At 38.2% G+C, this 22,451-nt stretch overlaps 1 protein-coding gene across 1 annotated transcript in view; it reads left to right on the top strand.

The window, feature by feature from the left end:
* Positions 1 to 22,451, top strand: part of KRI1 (KRI1 homolog) — an 89,124-nt gene that overhangs the window by 14,845 nt on the left and 51,828 nt on the right. Inside the window, exons 5-9 of the mRNA XM_081318256.1 lie at positions 1,246 to 1,297; positions 1,414 to 1,448; positions 10,058 to 10,154; positions 11,203 to 11,280; positions 14,868 to 15,001. Of these exons, the coding sequence (XP_081174382.1) occupies positions 1,246 to 1,297; positions 1,414 to 1,448; positions 10,058 to 10,154; positions 11,203 to 11,280; positions 14,868 to 15,001 (396 nt within the window). The remainder of the gene's footprint in view (positions 1 to 1,245; positions 1,298 to 1,413; positions 1,449 to 10,057; positions 10,155 to 11,202; positions 11,281 to 14,867; positions 15,002 to 22,451) is intronic.

The raw sequence follows: 22,451 nt of genomic DNA on the forward strand, positions 1-22,451 counted from the left end.
GAGATGGAGTGGGCCTCTGTCTTGACTTTGCCCTCGTACCCATCATGAGCAACCTGGCTAAGGAGAGCAAGCACAGCAGCAGCAGCCTTGAGGAGGTAAGTGCAGCTGGGTGCCCCCTTGGGGAAGTGGGACTGGGCTTAGTGCCGTGGGTGCTTGAGGGCTGGGCTGGGCATTTGACCTCCGTGCCACAGTCCAGCCCCCGCCCTGGCCTGAGAGGAACAGTGAAGCTCTTCCAGTGGACCATGCCTTGGCACTTGCCCCGGTCCCATCTCCTTCTGCCCATAGGTACCCTTGACGTGAATGATGCCATGCCTACCCAGTAGGCCACACCCACTCAACCCATGCCCACCCAGTAGGCCACGCACACCCTGGCCACACACACCCGGCCCCCCCTGAGGGCAACCACAATGCTGATGAAACTCAATGAAATTGAGTTTGACAACCCTGCTGTAAACTAGCAGGGAGCTTCAGCTGCCGTTATGTCATCAGCACTAAAGTTTGTCTACTCTGCAGTAGAATACTGTGTCCCTATATGGCTTCACACTTATGACCGTTGCAGCATCCCTGTGGTCATGTGATTTACATTTGGATGCTTGACAAGTAACTCAAATTTATGACCATTGCACTGTCCTGGGGTCATATGATCACCTTTTGCAACCATCTGACAAGCAGAGTCAATGGGGAAACCATATTCACTTAATAGCTGTGTTACTAATTTAACAGCTACAGTGATTCACTTAACAACTGTGGCAAGAAAAGTCATAACATAGGGCAAAACTCATTTAACAAATTTCTAAAGAAAGCTTCCTAGGATAATACCTAGGAATCTTTGTAGGGAACTTTATTCCAAACCCTTCAGATGGCATGTCTAACAAAGTGAATTTTCCAATGACATGAGAAATTCAGTGATTCTGTAGTAGACTATCTTGTCACCATATTTTCATGTAATGACACTTGCGTTTTTGCAGTATAGAGGAGTTAGGTTTCCCGTGCTACATTTCTGTATCTGGAACTGAAAGAAAATGTTCGTACTTCACTTTCCCATCCTTAGTAAGTTTATATCAGCTTAGCAGTAGGATGAATGTATGAGCAGCTTTGTTTCTTTCTGAGAAGATTCAACCTCTTTGGAAGCAATATCTCATCAGTATCAGAGGACTGAAATTTATGTTTCAGATAATTTGGTTTCTTTAATTTCAAGTGTTTGTGAGCAAAGATTGGTCAACTCATCGTTCTTTTTTTCTGTAGCAAATATGCTGATGAAGAGGATGAAGAAGAGATAACAGTTAAAAATCAACTGGTGAGTCTGGAAGGGGTTTGCAAGTATATCAATTTGAAGTCTGGATCCCCTCAAACAGTTCTAAAATCTAAAACATGTAAAGTTACTGGCTGAATTTTCTTTTTCCCTTTTTCTAGACTTATGTAGAAGAACAGAAGGAGCTGAAGGAGAGGTGAGGCAAGAATTCATTGTAGTTATTAGCTATCTGAAAGGCAGGAACTGAATGGAAACAACTTGGGTGGTTCAAAATCATTATGCTGATTGCTCTGTATGTGTACATATCCTCCAAATGGTAAATGACTATAAAAAAGAGGTGTGATTTGGAACTAAATCATCTTGGAACCCTGTTTCTCCATAGGCATTGGGGGAGTAAGGTATAGTTATTTCATATTTGCTTAGTGTTCTTTCTATATGATCATTAGCTTGTCCCTTGTCTTTTGTTGCACATCTCTTAAGATTAATGACAGATTCTGGGGTTTATTTCAGTTTTACTTTTTATTTTTCTGTAGCTGCATTTGTCCATAAGCAAAGAATATTTGGTGGCAACCGAAGTATTGTTAAATATCTTGCTGGGGTTGTTTGGAGCAGAGAATTTCTCTTTAGTTGGATCTGAACATTACATTAAACCAAAATGTAATTTGGGACTTCCGGTTTGCTGTCATGACGGCACAGATGAAAGAAACTGGGACTCTGGTTTCCTAGTCTGATTTTGCTCCATCTGGGGACCACAAGGGGTCGGAAAGTTGCCCTGGAGAGGCGACGAGGAGGAAGGGAAGCCTTGGGAGCTTGGAGCCAATTGTGGTCAGCCCAATCAAACTAAGGAACCCTTCAAACAGATGGGAGAAAGGCTGCCAGCAACTGCACAGACAGCCCGAGTCATAGACAGCTGGGAAAGAAGCGAGAAACGCTGCATGCCACTGAACAGCTTATTTTCAACAACGTGTTGAGATCTGGATGAGACAGCTTTTTATTTCTTTTCCCTATGGATTTACAAATATGAATCCCTGGATTGGACAATTTCCAAAAGCAAAAGACCCCAGGAAGATTTGGAAATAGGGAGTTAAAAGCGGCAAAAAATCTTAAATGGGGGAACAATATTAAGGAATACAAAAATATATATATAGAAAATGAAATTGGGATTGATATCAAGAAAACTTTGCTAACTTTTAGGATTTGGGAAAATTTCTTATTTTCCCTGAGAAAGAATTTTTAAAAGTTTTTTAAACCTGGATATAGACATTACAGTTAAATGAGGACATCTCGTGGTGGGAAGAAGAAGGCGCTACAATAATACAAAAAGAACTAGAGAAATTGCTGACCTTGGACTAACACCTGTTGTAAACAAAAAGGATTCTGTGTGATTCTATGCTAGGAAAAGTTTTGTATAATCATATCTCCTGGCTCTGGATACAACTATTAAAGAAACTATTTGGAGATGATAGAGGCTCTTTATATTTTTGAACTGATCGGAATATTTGGATTAGCCTAAAAAGTTGGCTTTTTTCATGGTGGGATTATAGCCTAAAGCAGTTGGATTTTCTTTTCCTTTTTTCCTGTGGATTTACAAAAGCTGATTAATTGAAAAATGAGTGTACCACATACTAAAATTACAAAAAAAAAACCTTCTTCTGTACCCTCCTCTGGGACATCTAGTCCAGCAAGGCAGGGATCCATTGAAACAATGTTACGAGAAAAAAACAATTTCCAAAAAGAAATGCAAGCCACATTACAATTAATTCAAGAAACAAAGAAGAATCATGAAGAGACAAAAAACAACTTAGATAAGCTAAATGAGCAAATGCTTGATATAGAGACACAATTTGATGTCCATAAACAAATGATTGCTAAAAATGAACAAAGAATTCAGAAAATGGAGGATAAATCAGAAGAAACTGATTAAAAAATGGAGGCAATAATGGAAGAAGATGAAAGCTAGGACAAGCAAATCAAAGCCTAGAAGGAGCAGTTGCAGCCTTGGAAATGGAGACAGCTGTATATTATTTAAGATTCCAGAATATACCTGAAGACAAGAAAGATATTTATAGGGGAAGTGATTATTAATTTACTGGCGGAGGCAGATGCAATTGAAGATTGATCAGACATTTAGAATGAATTCAAGCTATGCAATGAAACAGAAAGTGCCTAGAGAAGTCCACGTTAGATTTGTAAGGAAAACAATGAGGGATGAGATATTGAAAAGAGTTAGGGATAATCCACTACAATACAGAAACAGGGAAATTGTGGTGTTGAAGCAGATGCCTAAGAGAATAAGGGACATCCGAAAACAATATCACTTTCTGACTACAAAGCTAATTGCAAAAGGTGTAAAGTTCAGATAGTTAATGCCAGAAGAGATTTTAATTAATTGGAACAATATAAGATTGGACTCAATTTGGAAGGCAGAGTATTTTTGGAAGAAAGAACACAATACCAACAAGAGGATAGAGAAGTCCAGAAACAGATAGAACAAGCAACAGAGGAAACAATTACACAAATTGAAGAAGAGAAAGAGAAGACAGACCAAGAGGGCGAGGGAATGGCAAGAGAGCAGAGAACCACAAGATCAACAAGACCTAAACATAAGTAAACAAAATGGAGAAGGAAAACGGATTTTTTTTCAGTGAATATAAATGGACTGAACTCCCCCATCAAAAAGGAAAAGATTTTTTTTAAAATTGCAGAAATTAAAATAAATATAATTAAACATAAAACATAACATAAAAAACTATATTACAAACTTTTGGAATGTCCAAAAATTGGGAAACTACTGTGCATCAGTGCAACAAAAACAAGAGAGGAGTAGCTGTATATGTTAGAGAGACAATAGACTCTAAAATGATCTATTCAGATGAAGGAGGAAGAATTGTAATGGTGGAAATAATTTTAAATCAAAAACATACTTTTGATAGTAATATATGCAGCAAACAATAAGCAAGAAGAATTTTAGCAAAAATGTCATAGAAAAATAGTAGAAATGGAATATCAAAATATTTCCTTAGTAGGGAATTTTAATGCCGGCCCATGGGCTGGATGCATCATCCAGAAGCCGCACCCACCCCATTGCCGGCAATGGCAAAACCATCCCGATACATTGCACGACATCACGTGACGTCACGAGTTTGACATGTCTGCAATAGTAGATGGGACATTAGACAATAAAAGTAGCAAAACAGGAAAACAAGGAAGAAAGAGACTACCTAAGACTTTTTTTAACATGATAGAGGTAATTGGTGTACAAGATACTTGGAGAGAAACGAATTTAGAAAAGCTACAATATACATTTTACTCAAACAGTTATAAAACTTGGTCCAGAATTGACGTGATTTAGATGATGCCTGAATTAAGAATCAATATGCAGGAAATTGAGATAGAATTAGGCACTTGGGCAGACCATAATCCCTTAAAAATGATGAAAGGAATACAGAAAAAATTAAGATGGACCTTGAATCAATCCATATTAAAAGAGAAAGAATTTATACAATTAGCAACAAAAGAAATGATTTTTTTAAAGAAAATAAAGAAGATACAACATTGTTAAGAGAAGAATTTGAAAAATTAGAATTAGAACTACAAATAAATCCACAAAAGAAAGTATTGAAAAGACAAATGGAAATAATAAAACACAAACTAAATTTAATAGAATCAGAAAAACTGGTGCAGCAAATTAAAAGAGCAAAGCAAAACTTTTTTGAAAATGCAAATAAACCAGGAAGATAGCTAGCTTACAAACTTAAAAAACGGAGAAAAAACTGATAAACAATTTAGTAGATGAAAAAGGTTGTCTACAATTTAAAAGTGAGACAATAAAAAAGATAATGAATATTATGAAACTGTGATATGGAAGAAATTTCATGGGAGAAAACAACTCTGTCATGGTTCCGACTAATGAAACACTTCAAAGAAGTGTATGGAAAAAACTTAACTTACCAAAAGTCTCAGAAAACTTCAGAACTATGTTAAATGAGAAAATAACAATGAGGGAATTGATAAGAGGCTATAAAAAAACAAAATGACAAAACACCAGGACCAGATGGGCTCCCAGTAGAGTTTTATAAATGTCTACACTGCGTTTACCATTGAAAGAGGTCTGTAATCAATTTCTATTGGAGGCTAAATTCCCAAATACATGGACAGAAGCAAATATTACTCTGATACCAACGCAGTGGCTCAGTGGGTTAGGACGCTGAGCTTGTCGATCAGAAGGTCGGCAGTTTGGTGGGTCGAATCCCAAGTGCCGCGTAGCAGAGTGAGCGCCTGTTACTCGTCCCAGCTTCTGCCAACCTAGCAGTTCGAAAGCACGTAAAAATGCAAGTAGAAGAATAGGGACCACTACGGTGGGAAGTTAACAGCGTTCCGTGCGCCTTTGGCGTCTAGTCATGCCGGCCACATGACCACGGAGACGTCCTCGGACAAGCGCTGGCTCTTTGGCTTTGAAACGGAGATGAGCACCGGTCCCTAGAGTCGGAAACGACTAGCATGCATGTGCGGGGGAACCTTTACCTTTACCTTTATAAAATCTTTACTTCAATAATAGCTGAGAGACTGAAAAGATTTTTGATTGAATTTATACATCCAGACCAAAATGGATTTCTACCAAAGAGACAAATAAAAAAATAATTTAAGAATTATAATGGACCTATTGGAATATTGTGAAATGCATCCAGGGAGGCAACTGGCATTAGTATTTCTAGACGCTTAAAAGGCATTTGATAATGTTGCTTGGCAATTTATGACACAACAACTAAAAACAATGGACTTGGACAAAATTTTATAAATATGACCAAGACAATATATCACAAAGAAACAGCAAAAGTGATTGTAAATGGAGACTATGCAGAGTCTAAGAAAAGGCACAAGAAAAGGACATCCACTATCCCCATTGTTATTTATTTTAATCTTTGAAGTTTTAAATAGAAATATTAGACAAGATTTAGAAATTAAAGGACTAGAGGTAAAAGGTGAAAGCTAAGAAATTTCAAGCCTTTGCAGATGATTTGGTATTCATTCTAGACTAGAGGAACCCTTAGAGATGATTCCTAAATTATTGGAAAAGATAGAACAGTTTGGAGAGACAGTAGGATTGAAGATAAATAGAAAAAAACTAAAGTGATAGTTTAAAATCTTACAGAAAAACAACAAAAAAACAATTGTCAGAAAACAGATCTACAAATAGTTAAAAAGGTTAAATATTTCGGAATATATTTGACAGCAAGATATTCAATGATAAAAAACAAAATTACTAAACCAAATAAAACTTGACTTGGAAAAATCTGCAGTTGTTAATGTTAGGGAGAATTGCTACGGTGAAAATGAATATATTACCAAAAATACTTTTCTTATTCCAAATGATACCTATAAAACTAGAGAACATTTTTTTTGAAGACCTGAAGTCCTTAATTTTAAGATTTATCTGGCAAGGAAAGAAAGCTAGAATTAAATTGAAAATGTTACAAGAAGCTAAGGGAAATGGAGGTTTTGGTTTGCCAGATTGGATATTATTTTACCAAGCATTGGTGTTAACATGGGTAAAAGAATGGATAACCCTCAGAAATAAAAGATTATTGTATCTAGAGGGACATGACTTACAACTTGGTTGGCATGCTTTCCTATGTTATGGGAAAAATAAAATTCATAAATATTTCCAAAACCACTACATTAGAAAGGCGTTATTACTAACATGGGAAAAAATAAAATGTAAAATAAATTTGAAAATTCCAGGATGGCTTTCAACAATGGAAGCATTCGTACACCCAAATCTAGTTAGTCTTGAGAAAATATGGATATATAAAAGATATTCTAAACTCTGGAGAAGGAGGGAGGCTGTTTAATGAATATCAGTGGGCTAGTTCTTCCAAAAATACTTTAACTAAATTGTTTCTCTTGCTTCAATTAATATATACAAAAATAGAGGAAGAATTATTTGATGATCCAAATGCATTGACTTGGAAAGTTAGTTGGCAAAGGAAGAAAGCTAGAGTAAGATTGAAGGAAACAGAAGTTATTAGAGGGGATGCTTTATTACTAATTAGATGTTTGAATATCGTTAAGAATAGATTGTTAGAAATAGAAGTATTATTATAACTAGATAGATAGTATTTGTAATCAGAATATTTATTTATTTTATTATATTTATATACCGCCCTTTCCCGAAGGACTCAGGGCGGTTTACAGGGTATGAAAAGGGAAATAAGAATATGCTAAGAACTTTGAATAAGGGATGCTTTTGGTTACCCAAATATAACTTGTTTTGAAATTATAAATGATACTTTGAACATGGATGGGAAATTAAATTGAAAAAAGCAAAAATAGGATATGGACTAAATAAATGAAAATTGAGTGCAGATGCAAAATTTGTTACATTTTTCTAATAGTGTCAATAATATCAGATATTCCAAACTGATATTATTGACACTATTAGAAAAATGTAACAAATGTAGATATGCAATTGTATATTTACTAACAACAATAAGAATTTTATTTGCTTAGTGTGGAAAAATGGTTATTACCAGAAGAACAGAGGATGTACTGGAGGGTGTAGTATTAGACTTAAGAAGCTTACATGTACCATGGAATCACTAATGGACTCAGTCATCTTGGGCTCTTGTTTGTGAAAATAGAAAATGAATGAATATATAAAAAAGATTCTAAACTCTGAAGGGAACTTAAAATCTAGATAATCAGGGTATTGATTTATCATGGTGGTCACATTTACAGATGCAAGTGAAATATAATAAAGATGTTAAATTGTATGGATTCTATAAAGAGCAAATTTTGTTAGATCAGATATTATTAACCTCTGATGAAAAACTAATTAAGAAAATGTATAACTTTTTATTAAATTTGAAAATGGAAGATGAACAAGTAAAACAAGTGAAAACATGGGCAAAGAATTTTGGATACAATATAGATTAAGAGCAGGGCTTTTCAACCTTTTCACAGATTGTGCCACTTTTAGGACATGACAATATTTGAGTACCACCAGTGCTTAGGAAGGTGTCAAAAACTTGATGACTAAAAAAGGGGGGGGAGATTTTGGGTTTTACTGATTAGATTCATTTGTTGTTATGGAAATGGATAGTTTATAATAAAAAGTTGAGGTTCAATGTTAATGCTTCCTTCTGCTGTAACAGAGGAAGTCTGTTCTTTTTCCCTTCTCCCCCTCAATTTTTTACATTTTTCCTCCCCACTGTATCCTATTATTTGCTTTTGTATTTTATTCGATAATCTAATAAAATGCTACAAACTGTAGAAAAAAGTTAAAAAGTACTGGTTTTAATTTCTTTGGTTGCTGTTCCTTTGCTGAATCACCCGGCTTTTCATTTCATCAGCGCTGATTGCATTCTCCTGGCTGGAGAAAACGAACCAGGGGACCTTTTCTTCCAGCAGCAGCTGCTGCTTTTTCCCTGTCTCTTTTTCTTCCCTGACTGTTGAGCTCTCCTATAGCTTCTTCTCTGTCCCCTTCTCTTCCCCTGTTGTCTTTTTTTCCCCTTTCCTACCAAAACCACCACCTTTTATATCCTCTCCTCCCCCCCCTTTTTCTCCAGTTTATCTCCAGCTCCATGCTGCTTCTAGAAGCGCCAGTCAGCTGGAGCCCTGCCAGCGCTCCTGGGGCTTCTGCTGAGCCCTGACAGACTTGCAGCTCCAGCTGCCTCTCCCTCAGGCTTGGGTCTCTTCGGCTCATTCCCCTGCCCTGCTACACTTCTCTAAGACGGTCACGCACCACCTGCCACGTGCCAAAGTACCACAAGTGGTACGTGTACCACTGGCTGAAAAGCCCTGATTTAGAGAAATGGCAAAGCCTGTGGGAAAGAAATTATAAATTGACAATGTCAACCTCTTATAAAGAAAACTTATATAAAATGTTGTATAGATGGCACTTGCCACCAGCAAGATTAGCAAAAATGTTTAAAAATATAGTGAATAAATGTTGGAAATATAATCATAAACCAGGTACTTATTATCATGTATGGTGGACATGTGTTAAAGCAAAGAAATATTTGACAAAAATACATACGTGTCTAGAAAATGTGTTGGGGAAACATGAAGATTTTAAAGCTGAACTTTATTAGGTATAATGCAAAAAAAGCTTGACAAAAGAAATATATATTTGATTTTACATGTGACAACAGCAGCAAGACTTATATTTGCACAATGTTGGAAAAATGAAGAAATACCATTGGAGGAAGAAATAGCCTTACTCTGAGATTTAAAGAAAAAGAAAAACAGAATATTTTCGAACTTGGGACTTATTTTATCAATGGTTGGAAAAACGAACTAGGGATTAGGAATCTAATTTGTATTAGTGAACGATAAATTCAGACAACACATTTGTTAAATAAGCCCTGTTGAATTATGTTAAAAAGCCAATAAAACTTATAAAAAAATAAAATAAACCAAAATGTAATTTGCCTGGCTTTGTTTCTTTGAACTCAGTTCTCATTATTTTTATTTATTTATTTAATTGATTTTATATACTGCCCTATTCCCGAAGGACTCAGGGCAGTTTACAGGGCGAGTTAAAACAATACAAATAAGTACACTTTAAAATGGAATTAAATTAAGACTAGCCCACAATTAAACAAATTAAAATTAAAATTAGGAAACTATAGTTCTGGATTAGTGGTTTAATAAACCTAGTTATTTGATAGGCCATGGTTAAAAAATCAGTTTACTAATTTGAATTTAATTATTGTAATTGTAAATCTTTGTGACCATGTGCTGTGTGATGGTATTGATTTTTAACCTCCAAAAACATTTGACCTACCTTTGTATCTGATACAGCTTCCGAAAGTTTGTGGCAGAAAGCGATGAAGAAGAAGGCAACAGTGGCAATTCTTCAGCTCTGCTTCAGAAACGGGTTAAAAGTAAGGAAGAGAAAGTATGTGTCTATATAAGGTAGTATTATTTAGGTCTTTTGCTCATCTAAGTAGGGTACTGTTCTGAAAATCAGCTTAGTTTCTGAGGGGAAAGGTGGGAAATACATATTTTTTCTGCTTGGTCCTCCAGGCTGTCTGAAATATTAATCATATCTTCAGATTATGAGGAACTTTACTTGAATGTCACAGGGGATACCTCCTTCCTGTGATAACTTTTTCTTGATTACTCCTGATTTTCCAGGAGTTCTCAACAGTGACATGCCTTTCTGATATTTCAGATACCCATTCCTTAAAAAAAATAGAATGCTGAATGTGTTCTCCAATTTTATATGCAATTTACCTATAGTATACAGTGGCCTCCTCATGAGATGCTTCACTGGGTCTAAGGTAGGGTTAGCACCTTGCTTAAATACAAGAATTAGCTTAACTTAGAACAACTGAATCCCAGTGAGTTATATCAGTCAAACTTATATAGAAATTCAAATAGACTGCACTACATAATAACTAAGTATTTATGAACAAGCTAGATAACCTGGCATATCTACAAATTTAATTATTTTCAGTTCAATTGGAGCAGCTTTACATCTTGCTAATTTTCTTCTGCTGTGCTGAATAAATCATTTATCAGGTGGTAGTAAGGTTAACTATTTTATGAGAACCTGGCGATCCAATTTTGTCAACTGTCAATTAAACTTAAAGACAAATGGCAGATATCATGACATCATGAGACAAAGAATTTGCTTCCGAAAATATACAACTAGTCTACACTTCAGTATTGCCCAAATCTTTTTTAAGATAGCCCAGGGTATTACTTAGGTTTTGAAAACTTGGTTTATAATGGAGAAAGACACTTAATTTTTCAGTAGCCAAATTTATATTGATTTTTTTAAGGAGGGGCAAAAATAAAGTATAAATATTTTGACTGAAAAATAATCTAACTCAAGAATGAATTTGAAAGTAATTAAAAATGCAAATAAAAATCCCCATAGTATGATGCTGGAACTATAAAGGGATATTAATGTTGTCTGTTTAATACTTACTTTCTTTCAGGAACATGAGGAAGCAGACTATATCAGCTGGTTGAAAGGTCAAAAGAAGCTAGAAACAGAGAATGAACTTCAAGATCTGGCTAGTAATGGGATGGGGACAATTGATAACTGTACAAATGGCTGGAATAACTGGAGGTTAAGAGTTGAATGTTGGCTTAGGATATAATTGTTTCTTGGTGATTTAGGAGACCCTAGAAATCCAGATAACAATTATTCAACTGACTTGGATTATTCTCTGAAAATAATTATTTACTGATCTCTAGAACTTTCATTTGGGAGTACTAAGTAAGGAAGAGGGACAGATTTTATTCTTGACCGTTTGAGTGGGGGATTTTTTACAGGTAGTCCTTGAGTTACAAATGGAATGGAGCCTGCCCATTCCATTCATAACTTGAGGACTCGTAGGAGTGAATCTTGTACCTTGAATGCGATCACTCCCTGCTTTCAGGCACACATTCGCTAATTGAATGTGTGGCTTGTTAAGTGCACATGAGGTATCTCAGGGTGGGGAAGGCCATGGGGGGGGGGGCTAGTGATGGAACAGGCCACCTGCTTCAGACCACTTAAGGCCTCCCCCGGCTCACTGAGATATCTCATTCTCCCTCCCCTGGGGTCCCCACAGTTGCTCCTCCACCCATCCTGCCATGCCGGGTCACTTACCTTGTGAAGATCTGTCTCCTCTCCAGCCTTTCTGTTTCTTTGCCTGCTCCTGGCGAGTGGTGAGAGCAGAAGGAGAGCAGGACAAGTGCACCCTGCTCAGCTTCTCTGCCTCACAGGGCTGCCTACCACTTCTGGAGCAGTGGGCAGTCTTGGTGAGTCTCCTCCAAAGGCTTCCAGATTCAACAAGGAAAAGCATACCGAAAGAAGGTTTGGGGCACCGAAATCATGTTGCTTGAAGTCTCCAGTTGGCATGCATTTTTCGCACAGAGACTGAAAGCTTCTGGATGCCCTGATCTCACGGGAAGTCAGGCACCTATTCTCTGCAAAAATGGATGGGTGCTAGAAGTTGCACGAGATCATGGCCCCCAGAAGCTTTCGGCCTCTGGCCAAAAAGTGTTTATGCACCTATAAGTGCTGCTTCAAAGAGCCCAATAGGGCTTGAGGCGGCCTTTGCCTCTGAGAACGGAGCCCCTGGAAGGAGCGTGTGTCGCTCCTGGCCTTCATTCTTGGTGGCAAAGGCCTCAAGCCCTTTGCCAATGAAAACGAAGCCCCTGGAGGGAGTGTGTGTCACTCCCAACGTCTGTTCTCAGCAGCAAAGGCCTAATTGAGGCCTTTGCTGGTGAAAATGGACCCCCAAGTTGATGGATGCGTCATCCCCAGCTTCCGTTTTCACAGGCAAAGGCCTTTCCTGAAGGCCTCTGCTGGCAAAAACAGAACCCGGGAGTGACGTGCGTGTCAACCTGGGGCTCTGTTTGCAGCGGCAGCTGCTTTTTGCATAGATGGCAAAAGGCTTTGCAAATTGAGGGAAGATCTCAGGCCATGCAGAGGATCCCAGTGATGTAGGCTGCTCGGAGCCCTGGGCAGTGGAGGGCAAGTGCCCCGTCTAGCCTTTCCCAACGTGGCGCCTGGCTGCACTTACCTACTCCTCAAGGATGCTGCTGATTAGCTTGCTCTGCTTGGCCAAGTTGCTTATGGTGTGTGCGGGAGGGCAAAATGTGTGGGTCAGAAGGAGGCCCACTCCCTCTCTCTGTGAAGAGACCTGGCTTTGTAACCAAAGCATCCTCAGCAATCGGATGGGAGACCACCAGAGAAGGTCAGGAGGACCAAACAAGGGGATGCAGAAAGGGCAAAAGGGCTGCTTGTGGCCAAGTGGTAAGGCAGTACTTCCCTCAGACCCATCCTCCCTCTCATTATAATCTTATCTTCCTGCCTTCCTTTCTTCTTTTCTTTTTTTTCCTTTCCTCTTCATTCTCCTTTACTTCTTCCTTCCACTCTTTCCTTCTTTTTGTTAGTCTTTCCTCTTTCCCTTTCTCCTTTCCCGTCCCTTCTTGGATGCTCAAATGCAAAAGGTGAAATATTTCTCAATGCCTTCTTGCCTTGTGAACAAATGCCACTTTTGCTAGTAGTCTGTGGCCACTTAAAAGACTGAGAATAAACCAGGCTCAGTTTATTCCATGTTTGCATTTAGTGGGGGCGTCCACAGACAACAGTACAGCAAAACTGTCAAAATGGTGACTGTGATAGTTGAACAGAGCTCCTGTTTTTTATGTGCAACAGCTTTAGTATTAGGAACAGAGGTAATTTAGTTGCTTTTCTATTAATACATAATCCTTAAAATAGCTCTCCTGTAGAGACCCTGCCATGGTCTAATTCAGACTGGAAATATAGCAAAGGAAAATATTTTCCCCCACTCTGCTTTGTCCTGTTTTCCCCACTGGAAATGGCTGTTTGTAACACACAAGGAGGGGATACTTTCCTAAGAATTCACAATTCAAGAATACCAGTGTTAACTTGGATTGCCTATAAAGTCCTGTCTGTGAAACAAAAGAGAACACAAAATTGCTTTCTCCTTTGAGCCCAAGTCTCAATGGATCTAGGATTGAAGCAGAACTGTGTGAATTGGAGCATTTCCAACCACATTTCCTTTCCTTTCCTTTCCTTTCCTTTCCTTTCCTTTCCTTTCCTTTCCTTTCCTTTCCTTTCCTTTCCTTTCCTTTCCTTTCCTTTCCTTTCCTTTCCTTTCCTCCTTCCTTCCTTCCTTCCTTCCTTCCTTCCTTCCTTCCTTCCTCCCTCCCTCCCTCCCTCCCTCCCCCCCCCTCCCTTCTCATTCTCATCTCTTTCCTTCCTCCGTGCTCAGGAAGGGGTGATGAGAGGGGGAGAGATTGCCAGCGCTGCCAGTGTCCATGATACCGCCATCGCTATCCCACACAGGCGAGAGGGCCCAGTCCCAGTGAAAGGGAAGCCTCATGGCTGCGAGGCTAGTCCAGCAAGCAGGCCATGGAGGTGCTGACAGATCTACAATCTGTGTCTATCAAAGCCAGAAAGCACTCAGCTTTAGATCCATGGGGCAGCACCGGAACCAGTGAGGAGCCGCCCCGCCATCTCTGCCCTGGTGACGACCAGCGCCAGCATCCTGGGTGAAGTCAGCCTGTGGGGCAAGACAGCCAGCAGGGACGTCAGACTCTGCCTGCTTGCTGCTTCTTGCACATGCGCCCAGAAGGCGGGGCGGGTACGCTAGTTGCTGGTTCCAGGGCTGCCCCATGGATCTAAGGCTGAGCATGTTTGTGGTGCTGCAACATTCATAATTTTGGGACTTGTTCGCAAACACTAGGGGGCACTTATCATGTAACCTCGAACATTCGCTAAGGGAATGTTTATAACTCGGAGATTACCTGTACTGATCACCCTGTGGCTAATTTTAATTCCAAGTTGCTGCAATAAAATAGAAGAAAAAACACTCATTATGAAGGTAGCTGTATCAAAAAACCAAAAACTTGAAAGATCAATTGTTAGTTTTCTCTATGTCTCATCATAGTTTGTCCACCTCCTTCCAACACCTTTAGGATAAAATGGGCATAAGACATTTCTGTAGAGTCTAGATCATCCCTGAGCAAAGAGAAGTGGGATGGCAGTTATATTTGGAGTGAATTTAATGATGATTATTGTTCACATTTTCATTCTTAGTAGTATGTTTTGGATTTCATCTGTGTATCTCTATCTCCATAGATACCTCTGAAAATATACTGGAATGATCCAAAACTGGATGAAGGGGAGCAGTTTCTGAGAGATTATATCTTAAACCAATGTTATAAGGAAGGAAGCAGTGAGGAGGAGCAGGAACAGGAGCATCAACCTGAAGGGTCAGAACTTTTTAAGCTTTTGACTTTTTTTCTTTCCCTTCAAAATTGGAGCAAAGAGTGAGCTAATAGGAAAGGAATGTATTGGTTTCTCACAGTCTACTAATAATGTATTACATAGTTATATAGGTTATCACTAGTAGCTCATTAAGGATGTAACTCAATGTGCAACAGCTATGAAAAAGGCAATTTTGTGTTAGGGATCATTTGGAAAGAGATTGAAAATAAACCTGACCATACTGTAATGCCCTTTGATACCTTTGTGGGACATTAAAATTTGGAATTAGGTGTACTGAAGTGGATGTGGTAGCCACATTTGAAACAAGAAGTGATAGAATTGGAAAAATGTAGAAAAAACTGCTAGAATGATTAGAACACCTCTCTGAATGGATCTGTTTCATTTACGTAAAAAGCAACTGGTAAAATCATGTATGGTGTGAGGAAGATGGCCAGAGAGAAGGTTCTTCCCTTCAGACTTTAGAATTAGGGGTCATTCAGTGCAGCAAGTTGCAATTAAAAAAATAAAAGAAGGTTCTTTGCTTGGCATATAGCCACTGACTTGAATAGCTTTAAAGGAGGATTGAATAAATTCAAGGACACTAGACCTGTTAACACTGAATGTTACCTCAGACATGGGGGAAGCATGTCTCCAACTACCAGTTACAAGGGAATATTGTTAAGGACAGTTATCTCCATCTTCAGTTTTTTTAAAAATATAGATTTTATTGATTTTTTTACAATGACAATCTTTAGTGCTTAGTAAACAGCGTGTTGTCTGGGTTCATATATTTAAAAAACAATAATTTATGTAATTCTATAATCAATATATTAATAGTTTGTTTCCTTGAACTTCCCTTCTTCTAATAATATGCGCGTTTATCAGCATTAGGCAGATATAATTCTTAATATTTTCAGCATCAAGTTCCCTTCGTCCAGAGGGAGGGTCTTCTCAGGGTGCCGCCAGTAAAAGATTGCCGGCAGATAACACCCAGGGGGAGGGCCTTTTCTGTGGGTGCGCCTGCCCTCTGGAACCAGCTGCCCGTGGAGCTCAGGACTACCCCTGACCTACGTTCATTCCGCCGAGACCTGAAGACTTGGCTCTTTGAGCTCTCTGGCCCAGGCTGAGAATTTAAACTGGGGTTTTATTTTCAGGGATAATTTAATCTTTTATTTGTCTTTTAACTTTGTATTTTGTATTGGTATGATTTTAAAATGCCCTGTAAACCGCCCTGATTCCTTCGGGAAAGGGCGGTATATAAATCTAATAAAATCTTAAAAAAATCTAAATCTAATGCATACAAAGTTGGATATAGACATTATTTTGTATTTGTACAAGTAACAATGGCATCCATGTACTGTATAACATCTTTTCTGCTTGACTTATATTGCAGTTGTAAAAGTCATCTTATTAAATCACTATATATCCTGTTTACAGAATTCTTATTTATACTTAATTTCCTCTCAATATTCAGATCATTATCAGTCATAATTTTCTCAAAATTGATTACCTTTGAATATCCAAACTTTTCATTTACTTATATCATCCCAATATTTTCATATTTCATATATTATAAAGATACTGTACTACTTATATATCTTATAACATCCACATATAACGTCTTTTCTGGTCAGCTTATGTTTCAATTATATTTGTAAAAGACATCTTGCTAAGTCACTATACAGGTAAAACTCGAAAAATTAGAATAATGTGCAAAAGTTTATTTCAGTAATGCAACTTAAAAGGGGAAACTGATATATGAGATAGACTCATTACATGCAAAGCAAGATAGTTCAAGCCGTGATTTGTCATAATTGTGATGATTATGGCTTACAGCTCATGAAAACCCCAAATCCACAATCTCAGAAAATTAGAATATTACATGCAATCAATAAAACAAGGAGTGTACATAGAACAATATTGGACCTCTGAAAAGTATAAGCATGCATATGTACTCAGTACTTGATTTGGGCCCCTTTTGCAGCAATTACTGCCTCAATGCGGCGTGGCATGGAAGCTATCAGCCTGTGGCACTGCTGAGGTGTTATGGAAGACCAGGATGCTTCAGTAGCGGCCTTCAGCTCTTCTGCATTGTTCGGTCTCATGTCTCATCTTTCTCTTGGCAATGCCCCATAGATTCTCTATGGGGTTCAGGTCAGGTGAGTTTGCTGGCCACTCAAGCACAGTAATCCCACGGTCATTGAACCAGGTTTTGGTGCTTTTGGCAGTGTGGGCAAGTGCCAAGTCCTGCTGGAAAATGAAGTCAGCATCCCCATAAAGCTCGTCTGTGGAAGGAAGTGTGAAGTGCTCCAAAATCTCCTGGTAGACGGCTGCGTTGACCCTGGACTTAATGAAGCACAGTGGACCAACACCAGCAGATGACATGGCTCCCCAAATCAACACAGACTGTGGAAACTTCACACTGGACTTCAAGCATCTTGCAGTGTGTGCCTCTCCATTCTTCCTCCAGACTCTGGGTCCTTGGTTTCCAAATGAGATGCAAAAGTTGCTTTCATCAGAAAAGAGGACTTTGGACCACTGAGCAACAGACCAGGTCTGTTTTTCTTTAGCCCAGGTAAGACGCTTCTGACGTTTGTTGTTCTGGAGCGTCTTGACAAGAGGAATACAACATTTGAAGCCCATGTCCAGGATTCGTCTGTGTATGGTGGCTCTTGGTGCACTGACTCTAGCCTCAGTCCACTCCTTGTGAAAGTCCCTAACACTTTTGAATGGCCTTTTCCTGACAATCCTCTCCAGGCTGCGGTCATCCCTGCTGCTTGTGCACCTTTTTCTTCCACACTTTTCCCTTCCACATAACTTTCTATTAATGTGCTTTGATGCAGCACTTTGGGAACATCCAACTTCTTTTGCAATTACCTTTTGAGGCTTTCCCTCCTTATGGAGGGTGTATAAGTGATGGTTTTCTGCACCACTGTCTGGTCAGCAGTCTTCCCCATGATTGTGATTCCTACTGAACCAGAGACCATTTAAAGGCTCAGGAACCCTTTGCAGGTGTTATGGCTTAATTAGCTGATTAGAGTGGGACCCTTTGAGCCTAGAATATTGCACCTTTTCACAATATTCTAATTTTCTGAGATTGTGGATTTGGGGTTTTCATGAGTGTAAGCCATAATCACAATTATGACAAATCACGGCTTGAACTATCTTGTTTTGCATGTAATGAGTCTATCTCATATATTAGTTTCCCCTTTTAAGTTGCATTACTGAAATAAATGTACTTTTGCACGATATTCAAATTTTTCGAGTTTCACCTGTATGTCCTGTTTTCAAAATTCTTATTTAAGCTTAGTTTTCCCTCAGTATTCAAATCATTCTTCTCTGTCATACTTCTGTCAAAATTAATTACTTTTAAATGTCCTACCTTTTCATTCACATACATCATCCCAATATTTTCACATTTCATATAAAAATATACTATTTATGTCTCTTATCCCTCTTACTATAAAAGGTAAAGGTAAAAGTTCCCATGCGGCACTCGGAATTCGACCCGCCAAACTGCAGACCTTCTGAGCGACAAGCTCAGCATCCTAACCCACTGAGCCACCGCGTCCCTTTTCCTCTTACTATAAAAAGTAAAGGTAAAGGTTCCCCCGCACATGCGTGCTAGTCGTTTCCGACTCTAGGGGCCGGTGCTCATGTCCGTTTCAAAGCCGAAGAGCCAGCGCTTGTCCGAGGACGTCTCCGTGGTCATGTGGCCAGCATGACTAGATGCCAAAGGCGCACGGAACGCTGTTACCTTCCCACCGTAGTGGTCCCTCTTTTTCTACTTGCATTTTTATGTGCTTTCAAACTGCTAGGTTGGCAGAAGCTGGGACGAGTAACAGGCGCTCACTCTGTTACGCGGCACTCGGGATTCGACCCGCCAAACTGCCGACCTTCTGATCGACAAGCTCAGCGTCCTAACCCACTGAGCCACCGCGTCTTACTATAGCTATATCCAAAATTTTATGTTCTTTTAACCATACTCAAACAAGTGTAGAATCATGTAGTACTCCATCCGGTAAGTCGAGTCAGGTCTCTTGAATCTAACTCTAGTCTTCTTTTGCCAAGTAGCTTTCAAAGTTAGTATATTCTGCTTGCCAGGGGATTCCTGTATTTTCGTAAATAATGTTGGGATTGAGAAAGACAGGTTGTATATGATGTACGCTTTTTGTCTCCCAGATTCTAATGATTCTCCTGGCAGCTCTATAATCCATTTTCTTAAAACTTTTTCTTATCCTCAAATTTGTTTTGAAGTCCTGACAGATAAAATATCTTTTCCATTTTCATTGTTGTGGCAAAACTTTGTAGATTTTTTTTATTAAAAAGTTTTGTAAAAATTACAATATAATCCCCAAAACCAACCCACCCAAAACTCCCCCCTCTCCCTCCCCCACTTCCCAAACCTGAACACAGGGTTACAAATATAATAATCATAATCTAACTAACATTAACCAACTATATAAATAATCAAGTTCATAATGCGCTTTAACTCCCCTTTAACGTAAATACAAACAAAATAAAAGTGAACATAATAATAAAAACATAAACAAATTAATATCCAAGTTATTAAACAATACTAATACTAAAAATAATAATAAAAGGTAAAGGTAAAGGTTCCCCCGCACATGCGTGCTAGTCGTTTCCGACTCTAGGGGCCGGTGCTCATCTCCGTTTCAAAGCCGAAGAGCCAGCGCTTGTCCGAGGACGTCTCCGTGGTCATGTGGCCAGCATGACTAGACGCCAAAGGCGCACGGAACGCTGTTACCTTCCCACCGGAGTGGTCCCTATTTTTCTACTTGCATTTTTTACGTGCTTTCGAACTGCTAGGTTGGCAGAAGCTGGGACATATAATTAAAACTAATAAAATTCTGCTATAATAAACTATTAATAATAATAACAATCTAAAATTTACCCATAAGCTAAATGGAACTTTTTGGTCCCATATTTATTCTGAATATAATCTATCTATCTTCTCCAGACCGAAATGTATCTTTCTTGTGAATGATCCTTCAAGTAAGCAGAAATCTTAGCCATTTCTGCTAAATTTGACACTTTAAATGTCCATTCTTCTATAGTAGGCAAACTATCTTTCTTCCAATATTGCCCTACCAATAACCTTGCAGCTGTTATCAAGTTCAACATCAAATTAGTTTCTTTAGTATCACAATCTATAATAACACCCAATAAAAATAGTTGTGGGGTAAACTTTATCTTTCTCTTAAAAATCTTTTGAATGTTCCACCAAATTTTAATCCAAAAAGCTTTTATATTTCTACAAGTCCACCAGATATGAAAATAAGTGGCATCCAAACTGCCACATTTGGGCTGTAAATTAGGATACACACAAGACAACTTTTTAGGATCCAAATGCCATCTATAAAACATTTTATAAAAATTTTCTCTTAAATTTTGGGCCTCGGTAAATGTAACATTTCTAACCCAAATTACCTCCCATATATCCAATGGGATCGGTTCTTGAATATTTTGAGCCCACTTTACCATACAATCTTTAACTAATTCCATTTCTGAATCCAATTCTATTAAAGCATTGTAAATTCTCTTTATATGCGCTCGATTTTGATCTGTGATCTGTTTTACCAAATTTTCGTCCAGTAGTGTAATGCCAACCTTCTGATCTAACTTCCACCTAGCTTGCAATTGAGTATACTGGAACCAGGACTGTACAATATTTTCTTGTTTTAACTCAACTAACGACTTTAATTGCCAATCATTCCCTACCAATCTAAGTAATTCCTTATAAGAAATCATATCCGAACTCACACCCAACTCACACTCTATCGCGTGTCCAGGAACCCCCCAAATTGGTATTTTATAATTTAACTTATAATAATACTTTTTCCAGACATGCAATAAAGCACTTATTAAAATATGAGATTTAAAAGCCTTGTCAACTTTTTTGTCATAAATTAAATATGCATGCCACCCATATAATAAGTCCCATCGCTCAAGATAAAGTGTTCTTTTATTTGTTAAATTAAGCCAATCACTAACCAATGTTAAAACTACCGCATCATAATATAATTTCAAGTTAGGCACCTTAAGTCCTCCTCTTTCCCGTGCGTCTTGTAGAATCTTAAGTTTAACTCTTTTTTTATTATTGAAAAGTTTTAGAATACATTTTAAAAACATAAACTCCCTCCCTCCCCCTCCCCCCAACTTACCCTCCCTCACCCCACCCCCCGACTTCCCAGAGCTGAATACAGGGTATTGACTTTTACAAACTAAAGCTAGAATATGCTAACTAACTAAAAAAAACACATTAAATTCTATCGCACTTTAACTCCCCTTAAACATAACTAACTAATAATGAATACCTAATGATACATCATATAAAACTAATACTTATTCATATGCTAAATGAAACTTTTTAGTCCCATATTTATTCTGAATATACTCAATCCATCATCTCCATTCCGCAATATATCTCTGTTGTGATTGTTCTTTCAAATATGCTGAAATCTTTGCCATTTCTGTCAGGTTTGAAACTTTCAAAGTCCACTCTTCTATAGTAGGCAGTTCCTCCTTCTTCCAATCTTGCGCTACTAAAAGTCTTGCTGCCGTAATTAAATTCAACATCAATTTAGTATCTATAACAGTACAATCTGTAATAATACCCAACAGAAATAACTGTGGAGAAAACCTTATCCTTTTCTTAAATATCTTCTGCATGTTCCACCAAATTTTAATCCAAAAAGCTTTGACTTTTTTACAAGTCCACCATATATGATAATACGTTGCATCATCACAACCACACCTCCAACATTTAGGCTGACAGTTCGGATACATACTTGCTAATTTTTTGGGATCTAAATGCTATCTATAAAACATTTTATAAAAATTCTCTCTTAAATTTTGAGCCTGTGTAAATTTTACAATTCTAACCCATATCTTTTCCCAAGTATCCATTGTTATGACATCCTGAAAATTCTGGGCCCATTTTATCATACAATCTTTAACAAGTTCCGTTTCTGAGTCTATTTCTATCAATGCATTATATATCCTTCTTATATGTGCTTGACCTTGATCTCTAATTTGTTTAACCAAATTTTCATCAGTTATCGAAATACCAACTTTCTGATCTTCCTTTCATCTAGCTTGTAACTGCCCATACTGGAACCAAGTTTGTACTATTTTCCCTTCTTTTAAAATATTAAATGGCTTTAATTGCCACACATTCCTTTCCATCCTAAGAATTTCTTTATATGTAGTCACATCATGTTTAAATCCCACATTTATATTTTCTATTGCATGTTTAGGTATTGCCCAAATTGGTATTTTATAATTTAACTTACGTCGAGCCTTGGTGGAGCAGTGGGCTAATGCCTCCTTAAGTAACACCAGCTGCCTGCAATTAGTGTAGGTTCGCATCCCACCAGGCTCAAGGTTGACTCAACCTTCCTTCCTTCCGAGGTAGGTAAAATGAGGACCCAG

This window comes from Vipera berus, assembly GCF_964194415.1.
Source record: "Vipera berus genome assembly, chromosome: 2".
Taxonomy (NCBI): domain Eukaryota; kingdom Metazoa; phylum Chordata; class Lepidosauria; order Squamata; family Viperidae; genus Vipera; species Vipera berus.